At 35.7% G+C, this 24,542-nt stretch overlaps 1 protein-coding gene across 1 annotated transcript in view; it reads left to right on the forward strand.

Moving 5' to 3' along the window:
* The window catches only part of FBN2 (fibrillin 2), a 242,315-nt gene that overhangs the window by 127,574 nt on the left and 90,199 nt on the right, over positions 1–24,542 (forward strand). The window contains 10 exon segments of the mRNA XM_006081068.3: positions 988–1,221; positions 2,165–2,302; positions 7,469–7,588; positions 8,471–8,596; positions 9,365–9,487; positions 11,148–11,270; positions 16,907–17,059; positions 18,796–18,849; positions 20,445–20,570; positions 23,331–23,456. Coding sequence (XP_006081130.1) covers positions 988–1,221; positions 2,165–2,302; positions 7,469–7,588; positions 8,471–8,596; positions 9,365–9,487; positions 11,148–11,270; positions 16,907–17,059; positions 18,796–18,849; positions 20,445–20,570; positions 23,331–23,456 — 1,323 coding nt within the window.

Here is a 24,542-nt window from a genome sequence, read left to right on the forward strand (position 1 = left end):
GGTGTCTCTTATTAATATAATATGAATAGTTAAAGTACAATTAATATACAATAGCATATATTGATATACCTTATCACATAAAGGTATATCAATATTTGTTATTGTATTGTTTCATATTAAATTATAATTTTTATGGAAACTAATTTTTTGAACTATGCTTATAAAATATGTAACTATATGTACTGTTATGGAGAAAAACAAGGCACATTCTTTCAAAATCTTTAAGCTAGAAAATATCAAAACCAAGTAGTAAAATTTTAAAAAAAGAGTTAATACATAGTGTATAATTTTGGAAACTCATAGTTCCACTAGTAATAAATAATAGTAATATTAATAATAATAAATAATAGTAATATTAATACTGAAACAATTACTTGAGCTAAATAGTTTTCATTTCTTCTGATAGAGTTTCTTAATTTTGAGAACAATTAAGGAAATAAAGGCAATCACTATCCTTGCTTCTTTTCTCTCAACTTTGATACTTGGACAAATAAGGAGCAGATTTTAAAGCTTATTAAATACCATCATCTGTTAAAATCCACATTGGAAAAAAATATTACTCTGAAGCCGTATTAATCCCTTAAAGACAAGAAAAGAGATAGGAAACATGTATAGGTGCAATACTGAAGACATTTCAAGCAAAATAAAATGTATAGAATGAATTATTTAAAGCTTTAATTTTCTTCCATTCAAATAAATTTCTTGCATTCAAAGTTATATCTAGAATTTTAAGAGTTTCACTAAGGGACATAAATTCAAAATACTCATACAGACAATTCTTTGGTTATGCAACTCAGTTAAAATATGGCATATAGGTTTTAATATTTTTCTGAAACATGTATTCTGCTACTGTTAGCATTGAAAATATTTATCAGGATAATGCGCTACTTATTCACATCATGTAGGTACAGATAAGCCAACACAGATTGCTTTTATTATGCAGAAAGACAGCCGTTTGTGTGTAACTGAACTTTCTTTTTTTTCTAGAGGAGTATCAAAGACTTTGCATGGATGGACTTCCAATAGGAGGGATTCCAGGAAGTGCTGGTTCCAGACCTGGAGGCACTGGGGGGAATGGCTTTGCCCCAAATGGCAATGGCAATGGCTATGGCCCTGGAGGGGCAGGCTTCATCCCCATCCCTGGAGGCAATGGCTTTTCTCCTGGTGTTGGGGGAGCGGGTGTAGGGGCCGGGGGACAGGGGCCCATCATCACTGGACTAAGTGAGTGTTCACTTTTTTGTGTAAACTCTTTAGTTTTCTGCCTTAAATGATATTATAATCCCTAACGTTTTTTTCCAAAAGGTGTGTGTGTGCATGTATACATATATGTGTAAAAATCTGTTTCAGGGTCTAAAATATAACGCAGTAATATAGAATTCTTAAGAAAAATATTATTTTTTTGTGTGTTTCATTAACTTTCCAAATTGGATAAAAGAATGAGTGATCCAGGCTTTCTTTGAAAGGAGAGAGGAGAGTACAGTGATACTCCAATCCAGATGACGCCATTCAAAAGCACGTTTTTGGTTCCAGTGTATTTCACTTGGCCCTTTGCAGCTGCCCTATTCATACAACCCTTGAATTAGTTCCAGAACCATTTCTCAACTGAGATAAACTGAATAAGGCTTGCTCTGTGCCTATCCAAATATTATAATGAAATATCTTTCTTTTCCTCACTCTTTTTTGTTGAATAACTTAAGAAATTGAGAACCGTGGGCTTCAGGCCAGAATTGGCATCGGTGTACTTGACATTTGAGTTCATTCTTTTTAAAAGAACTGCTCTTGCTAATAATATTTTATGATGTCCCACGGTGTGGTGTTTATTATTTTTGGCATATTGCCTTATACTATATCTGAATATTCAGCACAGTTACAAAAAAAGAAATGGAAAGCATTCAAATGTACAGTAGAACATTCCTGACATTTTAAAGACATTATTGTGGGCAAAGTCTCCAGATGCGTAACTTAACAAATGCCAGTTACAACCATGTGTCACAAGAATATTTTTAAGATCCTCAACCTTAAAGTTTTAATACAATTTAGAATAATGTGAGCTTTTGATATGTACACCTAAGTAATGTACTATTAAATATCCTTTTAAAAATTAGCTCTAAGAAAAGCAATCCATGTAATAATGAACTATCACTTGTGTTTTAATTTTCCATAGCTATTCTGAACCAGACAATAGATATCTGCAAGCACCATGCTAATCTCTGTTTAAACGGACGCTGCATACCTACTGTTTCTAGCTACCGCTGTGAGTGCAACATGGGCTATAAGCAGGATGCAAATGGGGATTGCATAGGTAAGCTCTTGACTCTTTAATCCTTCTTAGTCTTTGATAGCTTTTACACTGTACAGATAAATTGGACTGAATGTGATAGAAAAAAAAGTCTTTTGAAGTAAAGCTAATTTCCAAGTTGTCTGTCCTGTGTGCATGGTCTTCCGTATGCTTCCTTAACCTATTGCTGAGCTAGGCCACATCAAGAATCCCCCACCCTAAATATGAGATTTCTGTCTCTGTCTCTCCTTGCTTTCTTTCCCTCTTAGCTGAACAACACTGGATATATGATAGTGTCATTAACGTGCACAGGAAGGTACAGATTGGGAGGAAATAGCTGATGAATTTATTTTTTTTTTTACTCCTCACCCAAGGATACTTTTTCCATTGATCTTTAAAGAGAGCGGAAGGAGGAGAAGGGGTGTGGGGTAAGAGAGAGAGAAACATTGAAGTGAGAGAGACACATCAAATGATTGCTTCCCACACGCACCACGACTGGGGCCAGGGTTCGAATCCACAACTGAGGTACTTGCCCTTGACCTGGAATGAACCCACGACACTTTGGTCCATGGGCTAATACTCTAACCACTAGGAAAAACTGGCCAGGGCTGATGAAAACTTTTTTTAGACATGTAAAGTTTTAGGTGTGTAGAGTGTTTAATTATAAAAGTCTAAAGAAAGCTAAGAGAAGTGTTCAGTGCCAGAGGTACATACAGATCGGTAACATAAGGTGGATATTAACCATGAGAGTGAATACTGTCTCCTGGACTGAACAGCAAGAAGGATGAAAAGATTAATAGTAGTTCTGCAGCTGGATCTCGTGGAACAACAACGTAAGTTCATAAAGAAAACACTAATAGTGTTGGAGAGAGGAAAAAATAATGCAGAAAGTATTATGTCCCTGAAGCTATGCAAGGGTACACTTTCAAGAGAAAAGTAGTGTCAAGTGTGTTAAATGTGGCAGAAAAATCAAATACAACGAGGGGGGGGGGAATCTAGATTTCATAATGAACAGGTTTGAGGATCTATTAAGAGTAGTTTTAGGACTATGGGAATTGAGCCATTTTGAGGTTATTCTTTTATTTATTCTTTATATTAACAAATGATCATGTATGTTTCATAATTAGCATAACACTAAATACCAGATTTGGGTTCAGGTCTTCTGTTACAAAATATAGATGAGAAACCAGGAACAGAGAGTTAGGATTATAATTTGCTAAGTTAAACTGAAAAGATCTAAGTGGACTATGATTATGAAGGAAAATGTGAGCCAAATACAGTGTTTTGGAAAAATGATTATTCTAAACTATGTACAGAGTTACAAGATGAGAATGATTAAATAAGGCTTAATTCAGGATCCCTATGTACCGTTGCATAGGTTTTTCACTGCACAAGTGTAGCAGGTGCCATTCACACAGAAACGGGCACCCTCGATTGTGCAGTGCAACCATACACAGCAGCCCTTGCTGAGCGGGTAATACTCGATGCTTGTTTAAGTGATAGACCAGGTGGTTAGTTTGGGAACAGCATGAAATACTGATATATCTATTCTTATTATGTGTCTTGAAAATGATTTTACTACCAGAAAACATTATTGTAAGTATATAATATATAAAAATTCCCTCTTGCACATACATACACAGTTACAATCTGTCAAACTGAAATTTGATTGGCTATTTTTGCTTTGCTATTAATATTTGTCATTCATGTGTCACTGCATGATTCACTAATTAACAAGTAAACGTAGGCCAGAAGTTAAACATTTTTTGTAAACTAGCCAGAAACCACCATTTATTTCATGTTAATGCCTGGATACACTTTATTCTAGCTAGTAAAGCACCTCCACTCAGGGGGGAGCTTGCAAACCTTTAGCATAAAGATAAACTGTCTTTAAGGATCAGCAGTTCCTATTGTAGTCATGCTGCTGGTCCAGCTTTCTTAACCAGGGTTCCTGTAGAGAATGAGGCCCTGCAGAACTTCACTTCTCCCAAGGGTGGTGCATGGTTAGTACAATGCTGGGTGCGCAGGAAATGAACTAACCACATGAAATGGATGACTTAAGGTACTTTTCCTGGAACCCAGGTGAGAAAGGCTGCTGCCACCCTTTTAATAAACTCTATGTCTAATGTAATATTGGGATTGTATGTCTGCACAGTTAGTATGTTAACATAAATCTTCAACTTCTGAGTTTTACCCAAACATTATTACAGACAGTTCCATTCTAGTTTGATCTCATCATCCAGCCCTGAAAAGCGAAAGCCTAGGCAGAGTTATCTTTCTATTGTATACCTAGGGACAAAGATTAGTATTGGGGCATCTTTTCAGAAGAGAAGTTTTTACTGTTTTTCATCCTATACTCTTTCTAGTGTCAACTTCTAGCCAATTTGTGTTTGAGTTTATAAACAACACGTTGAGGTGTCAGAAAAAGCTAAAGAGGACATAAACCCAAGATAAAGTGGTGACTATGTTAATTGCACCTGTGTTTTGAAAAATAACAAACTGCCCTTGCTATTTGGGAACTTCCTTTTCAGTGGTTCTCAACCTCCCTACTGCTGCTACCCTTTAATACAGTTCCTCATGTTGTGGTGACCCCCAATTTCATTGTTACAAATTGAACATAATTAAAGCATAGTGATTAGTCACAAAAACTATATGTAATTATATATGTGTTTTCTGATGGTCTTAGGCGACCCCTGTGAAAGGGTCGTTTGACCCCCAAAGGGGTCACGACCCACAGGTTGAGAACCGCTGCTTTAGATACTGAGGAAGTGGTATAACTTGAAAGTCAATAACTGTATTAAAGAATCAAAGACCAGGAAAATAGAATTGGGTCCATTTTGCTATTATGAGTTACTCCTGAGATCTGGAAAGTGGTATTTACTCATCACATTATTCTCTCTTTTTCCTGGGAATTCTCCTCTAAAATGAATTTTTGTGACTCTTTTGTTGTCTAAGTCAGACTGCTGTTAGCAGTGGTTTTTAACTCCATTTAAATTATTCTATTTTGGAAGAGTAAGAAATAATTTTTGTTTCTGTTGGGCCAAAGATAATCGTAGAGCCCTTGCAAATTAAAAGTGTTTGCTAAGTTGGAATATAAAGCACTTTTTCAATGGTTACTATTTCTTATACCAGTAGTATCTGAGAATTTAACCATTTTGATGATGTCTTTCTCAATTACTTTAGGAGTTTAAAATTACTTTCTCATTTATTTTAGGAGTTTAAAATCTTGTGAATTTTGCCTAAAAATGCTCAGTCCACAGTGAAAATATAGGAAGAAATCAAAGTATACAGATGTAAAATTTAAGTGCCCCTGTTCCTCTGCACAAGGCAAAACAAAGGGGAACACTTTGAAGTGTGAGACTCAGAATAAAGTAGGGCCATGAGGTGTACATTTCAGAACATGGCAGTGCTCATTTATGATTAGTCTTCCATTAACTTAGAAAACAAATGGGGTGTGAAAGTCATGGATTTTAGTCACTTATAGGTTTTTGGTGATTGTCGTCCTTCCAAAATAAATAAGTGAACGAATTCTCTTCTCTGAGTACTGGTTCTTAGGCAAGGAGCTACAGAAACAGCAATGAATTGGAGTTTTAATGGCAAAATAACTGGCAGAGGCAATCCTAGGAACTAGAGGCTTTGGGAACAGGTTCTTAAGGGGAGGGAGAGGTTCTGATAGTGACCCAGCTTCCCAGAAAGTTTATCTAAAGAGAGGGGATTGGATGCATGTTTTTCACTAGAACAGATATTTACAATGAAGCTTCTATAGAGATGCATCTATAGCACATTTTTAATTGTCAATATTACAAAGACATAGAACTTAAGGGATCTTCAACACTGCACACTGAACATGAAATTTCGTATTGGAAAGTTCATTAATTATACTTTGTATGCTTACTAACACTCTAAACTCTCTTTTTTCATTTTGCTTCATTCCTTTGGCTTAGTAGAATTGATGTTATCGACCAAAAGTTTAAATGTGAGTTAAGTCTTAATGGGCTGAAGGTGTCTTTGGATGAATTGAAAAATCATTTAATCTTGGGGTTTTTTCTTGTTGTTTTTTTTTATTTGCTATGAGATTCCCCACTCCCCTTTACTAGAGAGAGCTTAATTGCATTCTGCCTGAGTGTTTATATAATTGAGGTTGTGAGTTTGATAGAGTACAGTTCCTGTTTTAAGAACATCTGTGAAAAGAGTAATCTGTTTATTAAAATGTTAAACCTGTGAATTGATTTTATTGTTGTGCTCTCTGATTTAGCTGAAATTGTATATGTTAATGGCTTCTACATGTATGTGAAATGGCAAGTCATTATGCCCTCACCAGCCAGCCATGTTTTTAATTTGCCAGCATTCAAAATACTGTTTAGTGGGCATTGTTGAGAGAAGATGAATTAAACTTTTTCTAACATGTGATTTTTCTGGGAGTTGACTTCCAGATTGTTGAGACTGCCATTTGGTTGTGCAGTTCCTGAATTCTGCAATGGGTTTGCATTTAATCAGGCCTTAGGGAGCCTTGAATGAAAAGCAGTGGCATTTTTCCCATTTAGGATCAGAACTAGTATTTGCATAAAACTTGGTTTTATGCAAAAAAAAAAAAAATCCTGTGCCAATATTAAGATCCTAGAAAAACCTGAAGCTACTGAAAATAATAGACTTTGTTTTAATTAATTTCCATTTTTACCCCACCCTCTGTTACTACAAAATATTACCAAGCCTCCATGCATATATAGTTACATATATAGTTGAGTTCACAAAATGATGAATCCCATAATCCAGCTATCTCTTTCATTAAAACTAATAGAAGTGACAACATGTAATATAAATATATATTTTCAAAAATCTTCCATTGATCTTCTAACACTATCCTGAGGCTAGAGAGGCTCTTCACTTGCCCAGACTACTAACGATAGTAAGGAGTCCATGCTTTTAATCATTGTGCATTATTCAGATTGAAAAATCATTGTTTCTTGATTAAAGCAAATTTGCTTGTACTCTCCAATAGGCAATATTTTTGTAAATCTCCATACTGGCCTCTGTATTTAAAGAAAGGAATGTTCATTCATTTATAAATACTCTGCTATTTAGACTATTACCACTGACTAGCCTCTCAAATTTAGGGGGCCTAAATGTATTTTAAACAAACATTTCTAGAAATGGAGTGAAGTCTATAATGGTTTCTTTTGCTGCTCACAGATGTTGATGAATGCACATCAAATCCTTGCACTAATGGAGATTGTGTTAACACACCTGGATCCTATTATTGTAAATGTCATGCTGGATTCCAGAGGACTCCTACCAAGCAAGCATGCATTGGTAAGGCAGTTTGCTTTCACATTTGAAAATGTTCCGTGAAATACAGCGACCCAGGCTGTTGAGGTTAAAAGTAGATTTATTAAAATAAAACATGGAATGAAATAAGCGCTGTTCCGTTATTACAGATTTCTGTTCCTTCAGAAGGGCTCCGTTTATACATAAACACTATTTGCATATATAACCCAGGCATTGTGGTATCTGGCTTCAGAAAAATTCAGTTTATCTTTCTTCCCTAAATCACAGCTTTCTTTTTCTGAGTAACACCAGTAGCATTACTGCTCTCCTATCAATGGAATTTAATATTTATAGTCATTTTCATCTACTGTTGCCTGTGAACCTCACACACAGTTCAACACCAAATTATGCCTGGTCTCTACCATGGTTCAAACTCTCTACCTCACTGCTGATTCATCTAGGAATTCTTTTCACAGATGACTCTGCTTGTCTTCTTGTTCATTTCCTATTCATCCACAGGTAGTTGCTTAAACAAACTTGCTCCAGAAGTTTTCATCATGTTGCTGTTAATCCAAATATTCTGTAGTTACTTGATTCTTACTCAACTCCTTGCTCTGATGTTTAAGGTCTTCAACCACTGTGTCAAAAACAGCTCCCCTACCTGCCCTCGATTAGGTTCACTGCACACCCATGTCATCTTTCTCTCTTTCCCTCTTCAATTACTCAAGGCTTTAAAATTGCTACATCTACCTACCCAAGAAAAAATAAAAGGTTAGTGAGAAATGGAAATTTTGCTAAAGAAGCAGCATGATTTTGTATAGTACATGTAAAAATAAACTGGATATTTGAAATTAAATTTATTATCTTACTGTTTGTATCTTTAATTATTGTAAAATAAAAATGTTTGGCCATTCTTAATTTTCCCAGATATTGATGAGTGCATCCAGAATGGGGTTCTTTGTAAAAATGGTCGATGTGTGAACACAGATGGAAGTTTCCAGTGCATTTGCAATGCCGGCTTTGAATTAACTACAGATGGAAAAAACTGTGTTGGTATGGAAATTGCCTGCTCCTTTGCAAAAGATTTTTAAAGGATATACATTTTTATTTAGAAGCATATATACTATTTCCATGAAAGCTCACACAACACATATGTGAGAGAGTTCTTCAGGTGACTTAGGGAAAATATAAATGCTTTTAACATAAGACTGTTAAAGTGAAACAACAGATTTTTATTTATTTCTTTTTTTGGCAAATGTTATAACAAGGAACACTTCACTGCTTCTGGAAATTTCCTTGTGGTATATGTTTAATTGTAAGTAGCAGTTATTCTTTGTAATAATTATTACTACCTACTGCATTTCACATGTTGGGGTGACAACACTGACAAGATAGAACAGGTCTCCCCCATCCTCACTCTGGGGGTATGTAAAATGTTTGGCATATGTTAAAATCAAATCACCCACTAATAAAAGTCGAGATCATTTCACTTACAATGAAGTTTATCATTGCGTCATTCTCCCTTACAAAAGAAAAAAAATCCCTGAAATCCTATTAACTTTTTTGGAAATCAAAATAAAAGCTACTCATGTGGTTTTAATAGCCACTAAGCACAAAATTAACTTAATTCTTTTCCTTTACATCCCTTATACACATTCCCTACACTATTTGCTCTCACTCAGTTTCCATTCATATTAGGGGGGCTGGGAGGAATTCATGAGCACATGGCTCATTTACACAGTGGAATTTGATTGTTTGTGGAAGGAGAGGAAACTGGTTCCCTCAAGGCCAGTGGTGTGAGTTCCTCTCTCTCCTCCACAGATCATGATGAATGTACAACTACCAACATGTGTTTGAATGGGATGTGCATTAATGAAGATGGCAGCTTCAAGTGCATCTGCAAACCAGGATTTGTCTTGGCTCCAAATGGGCGTTACTGTACTGGTATGTGTGGCTTTGAGATAGGAAAATCACTGTGATTGAAACCATCTTTTTTCTTTGAATGAATCACGCAAGAATTACTTCAGTTTCTTCATGTGGGTTTTATATTATTCACATCTCTTGCTAATTCAGTAAGGCAGGTGTCTAAAGCTTCCTAGAAAAACACATATTGTGGTCTAGGGAACAGTAATATTTTACAAAACTAATAATGATATAGGAAAAATTAAGAGAATGACAGATAGGTTCTATTAAGTCTGAAAGAGAAAACATAGAAATAATTTGTCTCTGCCCTAAATTAAAAAGGGGAAGAAAAAAATCTTGAAAGGTTTTCATTTTTGTGTATTCTCAGAACTAGTTTTGAATTACATCTTTTCCATAAAGCTAATATACAGATCATTTATGATTATATCATTATCTAAAAATTTTACATTGATTTAGTGAAGAAATAATTTAAATATTCCTATCAGTTGTTTTGTTCATAAAGCCATTTTGAAGGCCAAGCTCTAGTGATAACTTAGCAAAAGATAATGCCTCTTGGAAATCAATAAGGCTATCTTATGTGTGTACTCACAATTGGAATTTAGTAAGATGCAACAAATTTTGCAGTTCCTACTTAGAAACAAGCTTGTTCCCCCCTCCATTACCCCCCTCCCCAGCTTTCTCATTTTAGACAAAATTAACTTTGAGGATGGTTTCTGCCTTCAATTGCACAAATTTATTTGAATACCAAATAAGACTCATAACTAATCCCTATAATTTCAATGAAATTCCAGGGACATTAGAGAGAAAAATCAAGACTGATTCTCGTGTTTCTGAATAAAAAATTGCTTCTTGACTATTCAAGAAAGGAGAGTACAGGATTAAATAGAACCATTGTAGTTTTGCTGATTGAACTCATCACTCGGAAGTCATCTCAAGGTTGAATGTAACACAGGATATGAGATTAGCATTATGTTCCATCCAGTGTGTAGCATTACATTATAGCATGTGCTTTATTTCACAATTTCTTAAGAAAATTAAATACACATAGAAAGATAACCTAGATCTCACCAGTTTCTGCTTTCTTGAAATTATTTTTTAATTTTCTTATTACAAATGTTGTAGTCTGTAAGACTTGAAATGTTCATGATTTTAGCAGCCCTGTGTTTTGAAGGCTGTTTCATCATTTGGGGAGCCTTTTAATTGTGAGTTACCTTTGATAATTTGAAGCAGATTGAAAATTAGAAGAGATACCCCAAACTATTTTGATATTATGAACTGATAAAGTTAATATTAAAACATCCCTCGTAGTTAGAATTGTGTGTGTGTGTAAATAAAAGGTGATTACAAAAGTTTACCTTACTTTTAAGAATTTGTTTCACTTAACTAATTGGGATTAAATATTATGTATGTTAAACAGGGTTGCCAAATAATTATCAAAATAGTAGCTCTTTTTTTCCGAAATGGTAACTTTCCCTAGTCTTTCTGAAAATGTTTTAGAGTTGTATTAAGATGCAAGATTCCCCTGATAAATTTAATTTAAAAAAAGATTTATTATAACATCTGTTTTCCCACAAATTTCAAAATTAAAAACAAAAGGTTGAGAATATAGAGCAGTGACAACAGATAAAAAGAAAGTTAAATTTACCCAGTTGTGGCCTGGCTTGTGTTCCCCTCTGGGCAGATGTTGACGAATGCCAAACCCCAGGAATCTGCATGAATGGGCATTGTATCAACAATGAAGGGTCCTTCCGCTGTGACTGTCCCCCAGGCCTGGCTGTGGGTGTGGATGGACGTGTATGTGTCGGTAAGTGAAACATTCTATAATGTGTCCCCAGTGTCCAAATGATCTTTGAAAAGGGGGCAGAGATAGATCCATCCAGTGGAATAATGTTTAGCCATCAAAAGGAATGAAATACTGACACATGAGAAAGCAAGGGTGAGCCTTGAAAACATGCTCAGTGGAAGAAGCCAGTTACAAAGGACCACATAGGTTGTAATTTCTTTCATAAGAAATGTCCATAATAGGCAGATCTACAGAGACAGAGCAAGTCAGTGGTTGCTTAGAAGAGAGAGGGTAGGGTGGCAAGAGAGGAGGTGATAGCTAAAGGGTATTTCTAAGGTAATGAAATGTTCTAAAATCAGCTGTAGTAATGACTGTACATATCTATTAATATGCTGAAAACTATTGAATTGTACACGTCTAAATAGATGAAATCTATGGGATATGAATCATATATCAATAAAGCTGTTTTAAAAAATGGATAGATACCCCAGCCAGCTCCCTCAGAAGGCTCTGAGGAGAGGCCAGTCAAAAATGCTGGAGCCTGGCCGGTGTGGCTCAGGGATTGAGTGTTGACCTATGTTGAGCGTTGACCTATGAACCAGGAGGTCATGATTCAATTCCCAGTCAGGGCACATGGTTGAGTTGCAGGCTCAGTCCCCAGTAGGGAGTGTGCAGGAGGCAACCCATCAATGATTCTAATCATTGATGTTTCTTATCTCTCTCTCTCTCCTTCTCCCTTCCTCTCTGAAATGAATAAAAAATTGTTTTTTAAATGCCGGAGAAGAAGAAAAAAATGTCCTTAACCCAGCATCCTTGATGATGTTAGATAACTTGAGTTTCTAAATACAGTGGATTTAGATTTCATAATTAATAACAAAGGCAGGAAACAGGGATTATAGTTATATTTAAGTAAACTCTTATTTGTACCCACACAAAATTAAAATCTAAATAATCAGTACCCTAGCTCTTGGACTTATGTCAAAAGCTAGAAATGTTTTTATATAGTTATTATTCATCACTGTGCAATTAACTATAGAAACAAGAGAAAAGCATGAGAAAAAATTTTATTTTTAAGCCATACGAAATTTCTTTTGGATGCTTTTGTCAAAAGTGTTCCATGAAAATCAATCAGTGTTACCAGTCATCAGCTTTAAAGAAGCAGGAAGATAAAAATGTTATTGGCATTTCAAACCAACCACTATGTTCTCATGATCACAGTGGCAAAGTGAGTTAGTTGTAAAAATACATTTATTGCCTTTTTTCCTCTGAAGTGCTTTCGTGAGACCTCCCGGGTACATTAGCTATTGTGCACCCTCTATTTTTCAGGTTATACTCTAGACGGCAGACATACTCATTGGTTTAAAAGTAATTTTAAGAGAAATTAAATTCTTTCTTAGGTATAGTATGATAAAGCTTTACTCTTACCTGTGGGAATCAAAACATTTGGATCCCAGAGGGGCCAGAGGAGGAGGAAGATGGGGGGGAGGGAGAGAAAGAAGCAACAGCAGATGGAAATAATCTGTCCGTTTAAATTCATCCACTCTATCCCATCTAGGACTTATTTCAGCTTACAAAATTGTCAGCACTCTGTTCAGGGATATTTCAAATACAGCAACTAAAAGAATGTAGCTCCTTCCTGCTTAAATAGCTCAAAGATTTTCAGTTGCTTTGATACACTTAGTTGACTTTTTCCTTTACCTAAATGATTCTGTCAAAATCTACAATGAGTACAAAACCAGTTTTGGAGGGAGAAATTATTTTTATTTTAAACAACCAACATATTTTAGGTAGTTGTTAGGAATTCAGTGTTCAAACACGCAAAATCATTCACATACTGAAAAGGCATCAGAAATTGTTGGAAAGCCCTCTCCGGTTTTTCACCATTGTGCTCACAAACTTTTTAATAAAAACACCTTTCTGTGTAAAGTTATGTTACTCTTCCCATAACATGCTAGATGTGTTTTCTTCATGTCTTCTGACTTCTGTGATGCTTTTGAGATCCACTGAATGTTGGAGTTAGTTAGAAACGAATCACTGTGATGAATTAGTATTTGGTGTAGCATTTTAATTTTAGATTTCTTTTTTATTTGTTTTCGTTTCCCTAGATACTGAGATGTGGGGTTTTATTTTCAGAAAATTAAACTGTTTTTGTAACTAGTACATTGAAGAAGCCTGACTCACAGGCAGGTATAACCTTCATGAACAGGACATTTTCTGACTTGACCGGGGGCAAGAGTGCATGAGGGGAGGGAAGGAGACAGACACACTGATACTTTCCTAGGACAGCTTCAAGATTTCTGGGCTTCCTCATATTTCCAATTATTGATTTGATTCTCAGAATCCTCTACTCTACTGTTGAATTCCTGTATATTATTCTTTATTTCAGTCAGTGTATGCTTAATTTCTGACTGCTCCTTTTTTGTTTTTTGGAGGTTTCTAGAAGATTCATGAGTAACCTTATAACTGTGGTTTTGAACTCTATATCCAGTAGTTTGCTTTCTTCCATTTTTTTCATTTGTGACATGTTTCTTTGTCTCCGCATTTTGGCTGCTTCCCTGTGTTTGTTTCTCTGTATTGGGTAGAGCTGCTATGTCTCCTTGAGTTGGTGAGTGGCCTTGTGTAGTAAGTGTTCTATAGGACCCAGTGGCTCAGCCTCCCCAGTCACCTGAGCTGAGAGCTCTAGGTGCACCCCTCTGTAGGCAGTGAACACAATCTTGTTGTAGTTGAGACTTGATTGCTGTTGGTGTCGCTGGGAGGAATTGACCTCTAGGCCAATTAGCTATGAGGACCAGCTGGAACTACAGTGGGAGAGCTGCTGTGCACGAGACACCCTTATGGAGCAGGACTTGCTTCAGTGGGGCTTTGGTGCTCACTGAGTCTTCCCCTTGAGTGTGTGGCTTATGGATGTGTAGAGTTGTAATCTGGTATGGTCTTACACTGACCACTGGGTACACTGGCTCTTGGATCTCCAGGGAGGTGCAGAGTCAGCCACTGCCTGGGGCCACCCAGAAGGAGCTACAGAGAGATCTGCAGATTCCTCCTCTTTATATCAGGTTTGGAAGTGCCTAGATGAGGCCCAGCTATGAAGCAAGGCAGGCTGCTGCTGGTGCTAGGTCCTGGGCCTTTTATTGATAGGTTTGGGGCTCCCTGACCTAAGTGCAAGTTGTTTGAGAGCTTTTAGCCTGAGCTAGGACAGGCCATTCATATGCAAAAGCCACTGCACACAGCTTGGGTGGGATTGTAAATTGGGTAGGGTGGAGTCTCAGTGAATCACCAAGTCAAGCAAACAGAAATGGCTACCAGTCAGCCCTGCGACCAGGAAGGTCCCAGCATAGGAATAATGATCCCTGCGAGCACCTCCATCTGGGAGAAAGCCACCCACGAGTTCCTGCCCCGATGACAGACAATCCAGTTCCTCCTGGTATGTGTCTGTGTCCCCTAGAGCCTGGCACTGGTGTTGGAGCTCAGAGGAGGCAGGAACTTATAAGTTCAGTTCATGGTGCCAGCCTTTTTAGAGGAACAGCTGGGTCTCCAGCAGCCTCTGTGTCACTAACCCCCAATCTGCACTGGTTTTTACAGCCCGTAGTTCTTACTGCCCATAGGGACTTCTTTTTCCAGCTCTGGGATCCTGGGCAGGGTGTCTGGTGTGGGGCTAGGTCCCCTTGCTCCTCCGGGCAGCCTCCGCAGAGGCGATCTCCCTCCCAATTATAGAAGCGGCACAAGTGGGTGTCAGACCAGCACTTTCCGCACCTCCACGCCTCCTACCAGTCTCAGTGTGCTTTCTTCTTTACTTCTCTAGATGTAGGACTTCCATTCAGCTAGCTTTCCAGTGGTTCTGGATGATTGTTGTTCTGTATTTTAGTTATAATTTTTACTGCTTAGCATTTAGGCCCATTCCCTGCCAAAGCATTCCTGTGGGCATGTTCTGAGTGTGCCCCTGGCATTGGCACCTCTTACCCTGTCCACCTGTGAGCAGTGGCTGAGTTACATTTGAAGAGTATAATATGAACTAGGGTTCCAGTCTTGAATAGGAAAAGGCCAACTATCCTCATTAAAGAAAGAAGAAAGAAATGGTTGCCACCATTTTTGAGTATTTCCTGTGTGTCTTAGGCTTTGTGCTTAATGTTTAATAAACACATTCTCATATATAATAAAAACTCCATCCTTATTTAAGCAATGATAAAAATGTTAATTAATTTAAGTAAGGTGATCCCACAGGGATCAGACATATTCATGTCCCTAAAACACTCACATGAGTTACATTACTTTCTCTTTTCATGAACCTCCTGGTGTTGGTGGTGTTAACCTGTAACCAAAACCAGTATGTAACCTGTCTCACTCTTCAACTGAGTACCATAGGCTTTTTATCGACTTACTCCTAAAAATTGTGTGGCTTATGTTCTTCACATGAAAACAGAAATAACTTTGACCATTCTAATGATGCCTTCCGACATAATTGGTAAAATTTGAAGGATGCACAAAAATATTGGGAATCATGAACTATGTAGTCTTTGTGCAAATTTGTCTTTGCATTGAGTCCTACACTTGTGTATAACTCGGAGCAAACTGTCAGACTCGGCCACAGCCGAAGCAACACATGCTCTCCATAGGGTTGGCGTGGTAAATCTCATGGCCCGCTTTCATTTGAGCATATACACAGCGCGTTGTTTTAGTGCAGCCATGAATCTCATTGTTTTAATGAGAAACACTACCAGATCATAAGAAATCACTGAGTGACTCACTTTGCATAACAAGCATATAAAATAATTTCTAACAACTTGAGAATAGTTATAAATATTTATAATAAGGGTTGTCTCTTTGGTGGGATTAACATGTCAATCTACACTACTTAAAAGCTATACTCTTCTCTGGGCTTTATGATGATCTGAGTTTTTTATAGTTCATCTCATAAAATTTTAGCATATTTTATGAGAATTTAGGGTGAGAAAACTAAGCAGGATATTCTTCTTTGAGACGTTGCATGACACAGTACAAAGAGGAAGGGCTTTGGAGGTCACACAGTGTGAGCCTAAATCCCAGCTCAGGCAATGGATCGCCTGGGACTGGGAGCTACTTATGTAGTCCCTCTGAACCTCACCTTTCTCTAATGTTCAATTAGTGCAATGCCAAGGACACATAATGGTTGTTATTATTTTTAAAAACTGGATTTATTGAGAGTCTGAGGTAAAAACATAGTAAATGGGGGTTGAAAAGGAAGTAAAAAACGTGATGGTCAAGCAGTGTCATCTCAAGGTAGTTTAACTTCACCTCACTTCATTATTCATGAGAACTTCTAAAATAGAAATAATAATGTGTCATTTTGAGTAGAAGATAGCTAGTGATTAGAGCTTGGAGTCTCGTTTATAACTGTGGGAATATACCTGATTCAACAAAAGGCCAGTGAGTATAAGTGGGATAATGGCTGCTTGTGCAGCACATAAAACTGGAGAAAATGAGTTGCTGATGTGGACTCATTTTTTTCCTCACTCAACAAAAATTTGTTGATTTCTTAACACTATTAGATGCTAAAGATAGAAAGAAAAAGACGTGGCAGATGCCCTCTAGAAGCTTCCAGACTTAGGCTAAAAGAAGCCTTCAGTTTTGAACCCTCTTTTTCTTGTCATTACCTCAAATCATTGTTCCTCTGTGTCCTTCAGATACTCACATGCGCAGTACATGCTATGGTGGAATCAAGAAGGGAGTGTGTGTCCGTCCCTTCCCGGGTGCGGTGACCAAGTCCGAGTGCTGCTGTGCTAATCCAGACTATGGTTTTGGAGAGCCCTGCCAGCCATGCCCTGCTAAAAACTCAGGTAGTCCCATTGGCTGGTTTCACACCTGATAAAGAATCTGGAAATGTAATATTAGATATTTGGCCAAGGAGTACGTCAAGTCTGACGTGTTTTGTCATTATTTTTAATTGAAGAAAAGAAGTCCAAACCTGTGTTGGTATGTGAGACAATTAATGAGATTTGGCTTGTATTTACCTAAAATCTCTAGACAAAGAGAACACATGGTGAATAGAAAAATGTATTTCTTGATCCAATTATGATTGCTAAAGCAGATTTTTTGCATGGATGTATTAGTCTCAATGTCTTTGATCTAAGACAAATAGCACAAAGTTTACTTATTGCTTTCAAGATTGTAATAACTTTACCAGAACATGATTTTATTTATTTATTTTTATCTTAACACAGAATGGTCTTATATCACAGTCTATCAGTAATTATAGGCTCTTAGGTTGATAAGGTTGATCCTGTTTATTCATACTAAACCTGTATTGAATATATAAGCCTGTGTTGAGTATATGTAAGCAAAATGTGGATTAAAAAATATACACAATCTTTTTTTTTTAAGTTGGAGGTAGTTGAAAATATAGTGTAGTAAGATTAACCCTTTTAAAGGGACATAAAAAACTGGGAGAGCATAAAGGAAGAAATAGTTGCCTGGGGAAGCTGGAAAAGAGAGGGGCATAATGTTTTGTTTGGTCTTGAAAAAAAATAAGAACTTCCTATGAGAAAGATAGAAGAGAAGCACTCCAGCAAAGGAAATGGCTTGTCATTCCATTAAAAATCCTAAATGGATTGTTCAAACCTTAGCAAAACAATGGGAGTTCATCTAGAAATAAATGGGAATATAAGATATGATAAACACAGCATTTACATCAATGAGAACCCTACCCATGCACAAATTTTGTGCACCAAGCCTCTAGTTCAGCAGTTCTCAACCTGTGGGTCGCGACCCCTTTGGGGTTTGGATGACCCTTTCACAGGGGTCACCTAAGACCATTGGAAAACACATATATAATTACATATTATTTTTGTGACTAATCACTATGCTTTAATTATGTTTAATTTGTAACAATGAAATTGGGGGTCACCACAACATGAGGAACTATATTAAAGGGTTGCAGCATTAGGAAGGTTGAGAACCACTGCTCTAGTTGTTGATAAATGTCAGAAAAAATATGAATTTAGCTCCCAACATTATACTTTATAAAAATTATTTTCTTATAGAATATATAAACTTTTGTTTATTTTGTAATGATAAAGGGTTTTCAAAGAAGACATTAAAGACTAAAACATATAAATTGGAAAATATTTTTCTTAATGTATAAGGAATTTACATTAATTAATAAGGGAAGTTGAAATGCTCATAGAAGTGGCAATGTGCACAAATAAGATTTTACAAAGTAGAAATACAAACAGTACATTACCATATTTTAAAAATGCCCAATCTTTCTAAAATTAAAATAAGATGTGCTTTTTGTTTATTAGATTATTGATTGATTTTTCCCAGTGTTCAAGAGGGTGTACAAAATGGATATTCTCTTATCCTGCTTATAGAAGGGTAACTTGGCACATTTAGGGAAAGAAGGACTATTATTGGAATTCTTGTAATAATTATGTGCTAAAAAATAGTCTTTTTTCATTTTAAAAACTAATGCATGTAATTCTTTCAAATGATATTTTTGGAATTTTGTAAGTAACTTGTATAAAACAGATATAGTTTAGAGTATTTAATTTCTCTATTTGTTTTTATCATATAGCTGAATTCCATGGTCTATGTAGTAGTGGAGTAGGTATCACAGTGGATGGAAGAGGTAACTCTATTCTATTCTCCATGTTATAATAATTATATAATTGTATAGCTTTATGATTCTGTTGTAACATTATGCATATGATTATATTTAATATTACAAAAATATATTAGGGTAAAATGATAAGATTAATTATTTCTTAGAACAATGGTTATAAGCTAGATTATGAAGTGGCATGCAGATGCACCTTTTTCATAGTGGATGTATCTGTTAAATATGCATTGTTAAAAATGTCAGGAACAACTACACCCATGATTTTATGGAGACCATTGCTTATGAAGAGGTTACAGTTAGTATTTAGGTTAAAAAACTAAAGAGTGTGTAAATTTTTATTTAAAAATTAAATAATGGTACTGACATGGTTTAAAAAAATGTTTAAGACATATTTGATATGGAAGTTTGCAATATACTACCCTAAAAATAAATTGTTAGGACTATTTATGCCTAAGAATACTAAAATGTTTTTATACAACTAAAGAAATGAAATTTATTAAAGTTTTCTTATTTTAAATTTAGTAATATGTTTAACAGAATTCTAAAATGGAAATTTAAGTATTAAATACATATGTGTTTATATTTTAAGTTTATTTTATATATTAATATACATATAGTTTCATTTTTTTTAAATAAAACTGTAGGGTGCTGTTAATCTTCATTTTATTCTTCATATATATTCTTCTACTTTCATGTCTGAGAAGACTTTAGATAAATTTAGGTTAGTTGACAATATAATCTATTATATTGCAATGAATATCATAAACCAGAGTAAAGAAGAAAACTTTTACAACGTGTTTCTTCCAAAAATAAAATGTAAAGGCTGACATTTCTGTAGTGTTTATGGTCTTTCAAATTCTAGAAAACAATAGCTAGCACCAAAATTTGAGCATAGTGACCAAAAATTTATTTTATCCCTATTCTGTATTTTATTCCACCTCAGCAAGGCCTCCCCAACAGAGCCAGCCACCTGTTAAAACTGCTTGGTTGCTCATGCAAGCTCATCCTTCCTCAAAGTCCCACTGCACATGGGTGACAGAAAGTAGACATGTTCATGGCTTATTATAAAACATCATGTTCTCAAGCATCCATGTTTTAGCTGTCCTCTCCATTAATTTCAACATCAACAGAAAAACATTTATTAAGTATCATATTACTTAGTTGACTATAAAAATATGATAATGAAATACAAGTATTCCATGCCTTTGGGGACCATGAAATTATATAGGCCACCCTAGTAAATCTTTGTCTTTTGCTTAGATGGTTATAATACCTATCAAGATGAGTTTTTCTTTGGATTTTGAGCCAACTGCCTATACATTTCTTCATTAATTTTATCATAAATACAGGCACATCACATGGTTTAATTCTTTGAATTTATGCCAGTTCCCTTCATTTTCCTTATGGCTTCCCAGGAAAGTGTCTTATATTTCTCAGTTTTATTCTTACTCCTTATTTTCATTTCCTTTACCTTCCTGAAAGGTAGGCAAATTGTGGGTTTGCCGAGTTAAACACTTCATATGTTGAGTGATCTTTATTAGACCTGAATGTATCAACAAATGATAAAATGTCTGTGAGCATTAAACTTTCAACATTTGATGCAGATATCAATGAGTGTGCTTTGGATCCCGATATATGTGCCAATGGAATTTGTGAAAACTTACGTGGTAGTTACCGTTGTAATTGCAACAGTGGCTATGAACCAGATGCCTCTGGGAGAAACTGTATTGGTAAGTTATTTGTTATATTTATAGAGGAGCCTTTCATATAGTTTAATCCCATGGATTGTAGGAGAAATCAAAATACAAATAAATTTCTAAAACTATAAATCTTACAGTTTCCCTTGTTTCCTTCTTAGTACACAAACATATAAAAATTTTGGAATCAGACAAATTCTGTCACACAGTAACAAACTTCTTAGTCACACAGCTTAGTATTTAAATTTGTCTTTTCTCAAATGAATGGGTATATACTAAATGAATAGGGAAGTATGGATAATTGTAAGTTAAGAAAATAAAGTCTTACAGGTTGACAGACTTTAATTTATATGCTACAACATATCTAAACATGCTCACTGAGATGGTGTTTCTTTTTGTAATTTATAAGAGAAATAGAGGCCCAATGCACGAAATTCACGCAAGAGTAGACCTTCCTTCCCCCAGCTGCTGGCACCGGCTTCCCTCTGGCCGCAGGCAGGCATCCAGGATCTGGGCTTCCCTCAATGCCCCGCTTCATCCGGAAGTATGTCTGGAAGGATGTCCAGCCTAATTAGCACATGACACTTTTATTATTATAGATGTTTGAAAACATTCAAGTATGTAGTTCATATATTCAAGAATTTGTGAAGAATCTAGATTTTTCTAAAGAGAACTTGAGTTCACTTTCCAAAATGAATGTTATTCGATCCATCATACAGAATAATTTTTATATCTAATCACTGATGAATCTTGCATTCAAATCTTGATTATTATGATTAGAAAGAAATACATTTTTCACCCTGGCTGGTGTGGCTCAGTTGGTTGGAGCATCATCCCATGCACTGAAAGGTGATGGGTTCGATTCCCAGTCAGGGCACATACCCAGGTTGTAGGTTTGATCCCCAAATGGCGTACATGTGGGAGGAAACCAAACGACATTTCTCTCTCTCTATCTCTTTCTCTCTCTTTCCCCCTTTTCCTCTCTATAATTTTTTTTTAAATTTTAATACATTTTCATGATACTAGCTCTTATTATTGAATATGTCCATTTGATCTTGAGTTGAAGAAATACATACAGGTGGATATATAAAACTGTATTAAATATCAAGTACTTATAATAGATTTTGACACCTAGAAAGAAAGGCACTAGCCAAAGATTATTGAACATCTACAAAATATGCAAACCAGCTAGCTTTTTTATTCACCAAAAGCCAAGTTGCTTCCAGCATACCTTCCAAGTAGAGTTGGGCACATAGGCATCTACTGAAAACAGATCAGTGAGCATTCCACATTGAACACCATTCATGGCACTGCTTAACTCTGTAAATTAGGTGTATGCATAATTTTGATTAAAATTACAACTAGATTTTTAAAAATGAAAATGAGGCCAAGTTCCAGCTTTCATTTGTTAGGGCTGCAGTAACAAAATACCAAAATCTGGGTTGCTTAAAATATCAAATTTATAGCTTATAAATTTGTCTTATAGTTTTGGAAGCCATAAGTCCAAAGCTAAGGTGTCCACAGAGCCATGCTCCCTCTAATGGCACGAGGGGAGAATCCTTCCTTTCCTCCCGTTGCTTCTGTTGTTTGCCAGAAAATCCTTGGCATTTCTTGACTTGCAGATGTGTCACTGCATCTTCCCTCTATGTGGTCTGTCTCTCTTTCCCCTTTTTATATGAGCACCTTTCAGTCATGTTGGATTACGACCTACACTAATGACCTCATTTTAACTGGATCACCTCTATAACAGTCCTATTTTCAAATAAGGTCACATTCTGTGTTAGGACTTCAACATAGCTTTTTTGAGGGACACAATTCAACCCATACCATGGGGGAATGGGTAACTAAATTGTGATGCAGGCATTTGATAAAACAAACAATAGGGGGAAATTATGGTAAAGCTTAAAATATAATGCTGATTTTTAAAAATAAAGATTCAGAATTGGAACAAAAGCATAATATCCAAAGGAAAAAAGATCAGATAAAACACAAAACGTTAATATTAGTAGTAGTGATAGAATTATGGGAAACGTTTTTTCAATCTCTGGTTTCCAAGTTTTTACAGTGTGGTTTGGTCAAGAACAATTGTTATTTGCAAGGCTAAAAATGTAACTTTCAGTGAAAGGAACTCTTCATCCCAAATTGCAATTTTAATTTTTTCTGTTATTAATTATACTTGCAAAAAATAAATTCAATATCAGCTTCTTAAATTTGAGCTTTAAATATCTTCTAGGCTGCTCTAGACTGTTAAAGGAATATATAAATACATCATTAATTTCCATTAATAATTAATTGTTTCTGGGGTAAAAACATAATGAGAAAGGATTAGTAAATACCTTTTGTTTAACTGCCACTTAATGCATTTTTATTAGAGTTTTAATCAAAACGTTTTTTTAAAATTGTTATTTTTATTACACATAAGCAGGCGTATATAGGCAAATGAGTTTCGTCTTTTAATCAATTTCATCAGTACTAAAATATATATAATATATAATATAATACCACTACAGGACAGTAAGCAAATGAAGAACAAACCAGTAATGTATCTTTTCCAAACTACAACATACTCCCCAGGGACTTCAAAACATCTTAAAAGTGGCCACCAGCATAAGAATTTGCCATTTGAATAAAACTGAATATATTTTGTTTGGGATCAAAGAATGTGCTGTGACTACAAAGAGACTATGTCAAGGAGAGGGGTGAGAAAAAAGAAAAAGAAAAAGAAAACATTGCTGGCCACTGGGCTGTATGTTTCAACATGTGTATCTCCTGTCTTCTGATGGTTGCTTCCAGACATTGACGAGTGCTTGGTGAACAGACTGCTCTGTGACAATGGCCTGTGCCGGAACACACCTGGGAGTTACAGCTGCACATGCCCACCTGGGTATGTGTTCAGGACTGAAACGGAGACGTGTGAAGGTAAGCGCTATCTTCCTTGCCTTAGATGTGAGTAAGTAAGCACCCAGCTAGGCAAAACTGTCCGGTATATGGACAAAGTAATATAGTAAAAAAGTATTGTGTGAATATTTTTTATGAATTTATAGTGTCATTCAGCTAATCTTCCAGTTTCAGAAATAGTGTGCACCTAACACAGTTTATGAATACTATCAGTTTTGTTCCATTCAGATAAAATAACAATAAACATTTGGAACATTTTGAAGTCTAAAAACAAAAGTGAAGAAAAAAATGAAAGGAACCAGTTTGTTTTACTTGCTGAAATAAAATGCCAGATATTTGTTTACTTTGTTTTCCCTTTTTAAAAACTACTTTGACACATTAGACTAGGGGAACCTGAATTGTATTGGCATATTCAGCTCTGAAGCATTTGACTTATGAAATGATTGCTATACCTCAGAGGTTAGCCCAGAAAATATGGGACCTGAGTAAAAATGGTCACCTTAATTAAATTTATAGTCTAAAAAAATTGTCCTTTTCATTTGATCATTTAAAAGTTATTGCTTGGGCTTGTAGCTCATAAACCAGTGTTTAAAAGCTTATTTTCTTTTAACCACATTTTTCTGCAGTGGAAGTTACATGAATGAGTTAAATGCTTAGGGAAGGACTCGTTTTTAGTGAGATACCAGCTAAGTAATGAGTGTATTCAATTATGTTTTTGTTTCCTGATCAAAGTACTGTGTATTTCAGAATAATCTGTTGTATGACTACTAGCCATTGTTCCTTTTAAGTCTCACTATATGAGCTTACAGAAGTGTCCCATGACACTATCAAATGCAATAGCTACTTTTGAATAGTAATTTTTTAAAAAGAGATTTCATCTTTAATTATTTTGAGTAGCCCTTTCCTTATCTGTTAAAGTATTGGTTTCTTAGGACTCCAACTCCAAGAAAACTGCAATGGTAATATTATGCAAAAAGATGTTAACATTCTCTCTTCATCTTATTGTTTAACTTCAAAGCATTCTTGTGAACAGAAACAAGTTAGGACTGGAACAAGATGCCAGAACACAAATGATTCAGCTGAAGTCAATGAAATGCAGTTACAAAG

The sequence above is a fragment of the Myotis lucifugus genome, unplaced genomic scaffold (assembly GCF_000147115.1).
Source record: "Myotis lucifugus unplaced genomic scaffold, Myoluc2.0 scaffold_0, whole genome shotgun sequence".
Taxonomy (NCBI): domain Eukaryota; kingdom Metazoa; phylum Chordata; class Mammalia; order Chiroptera; family Vespertilionidae; genus Myotis; species Myotis lucifugus.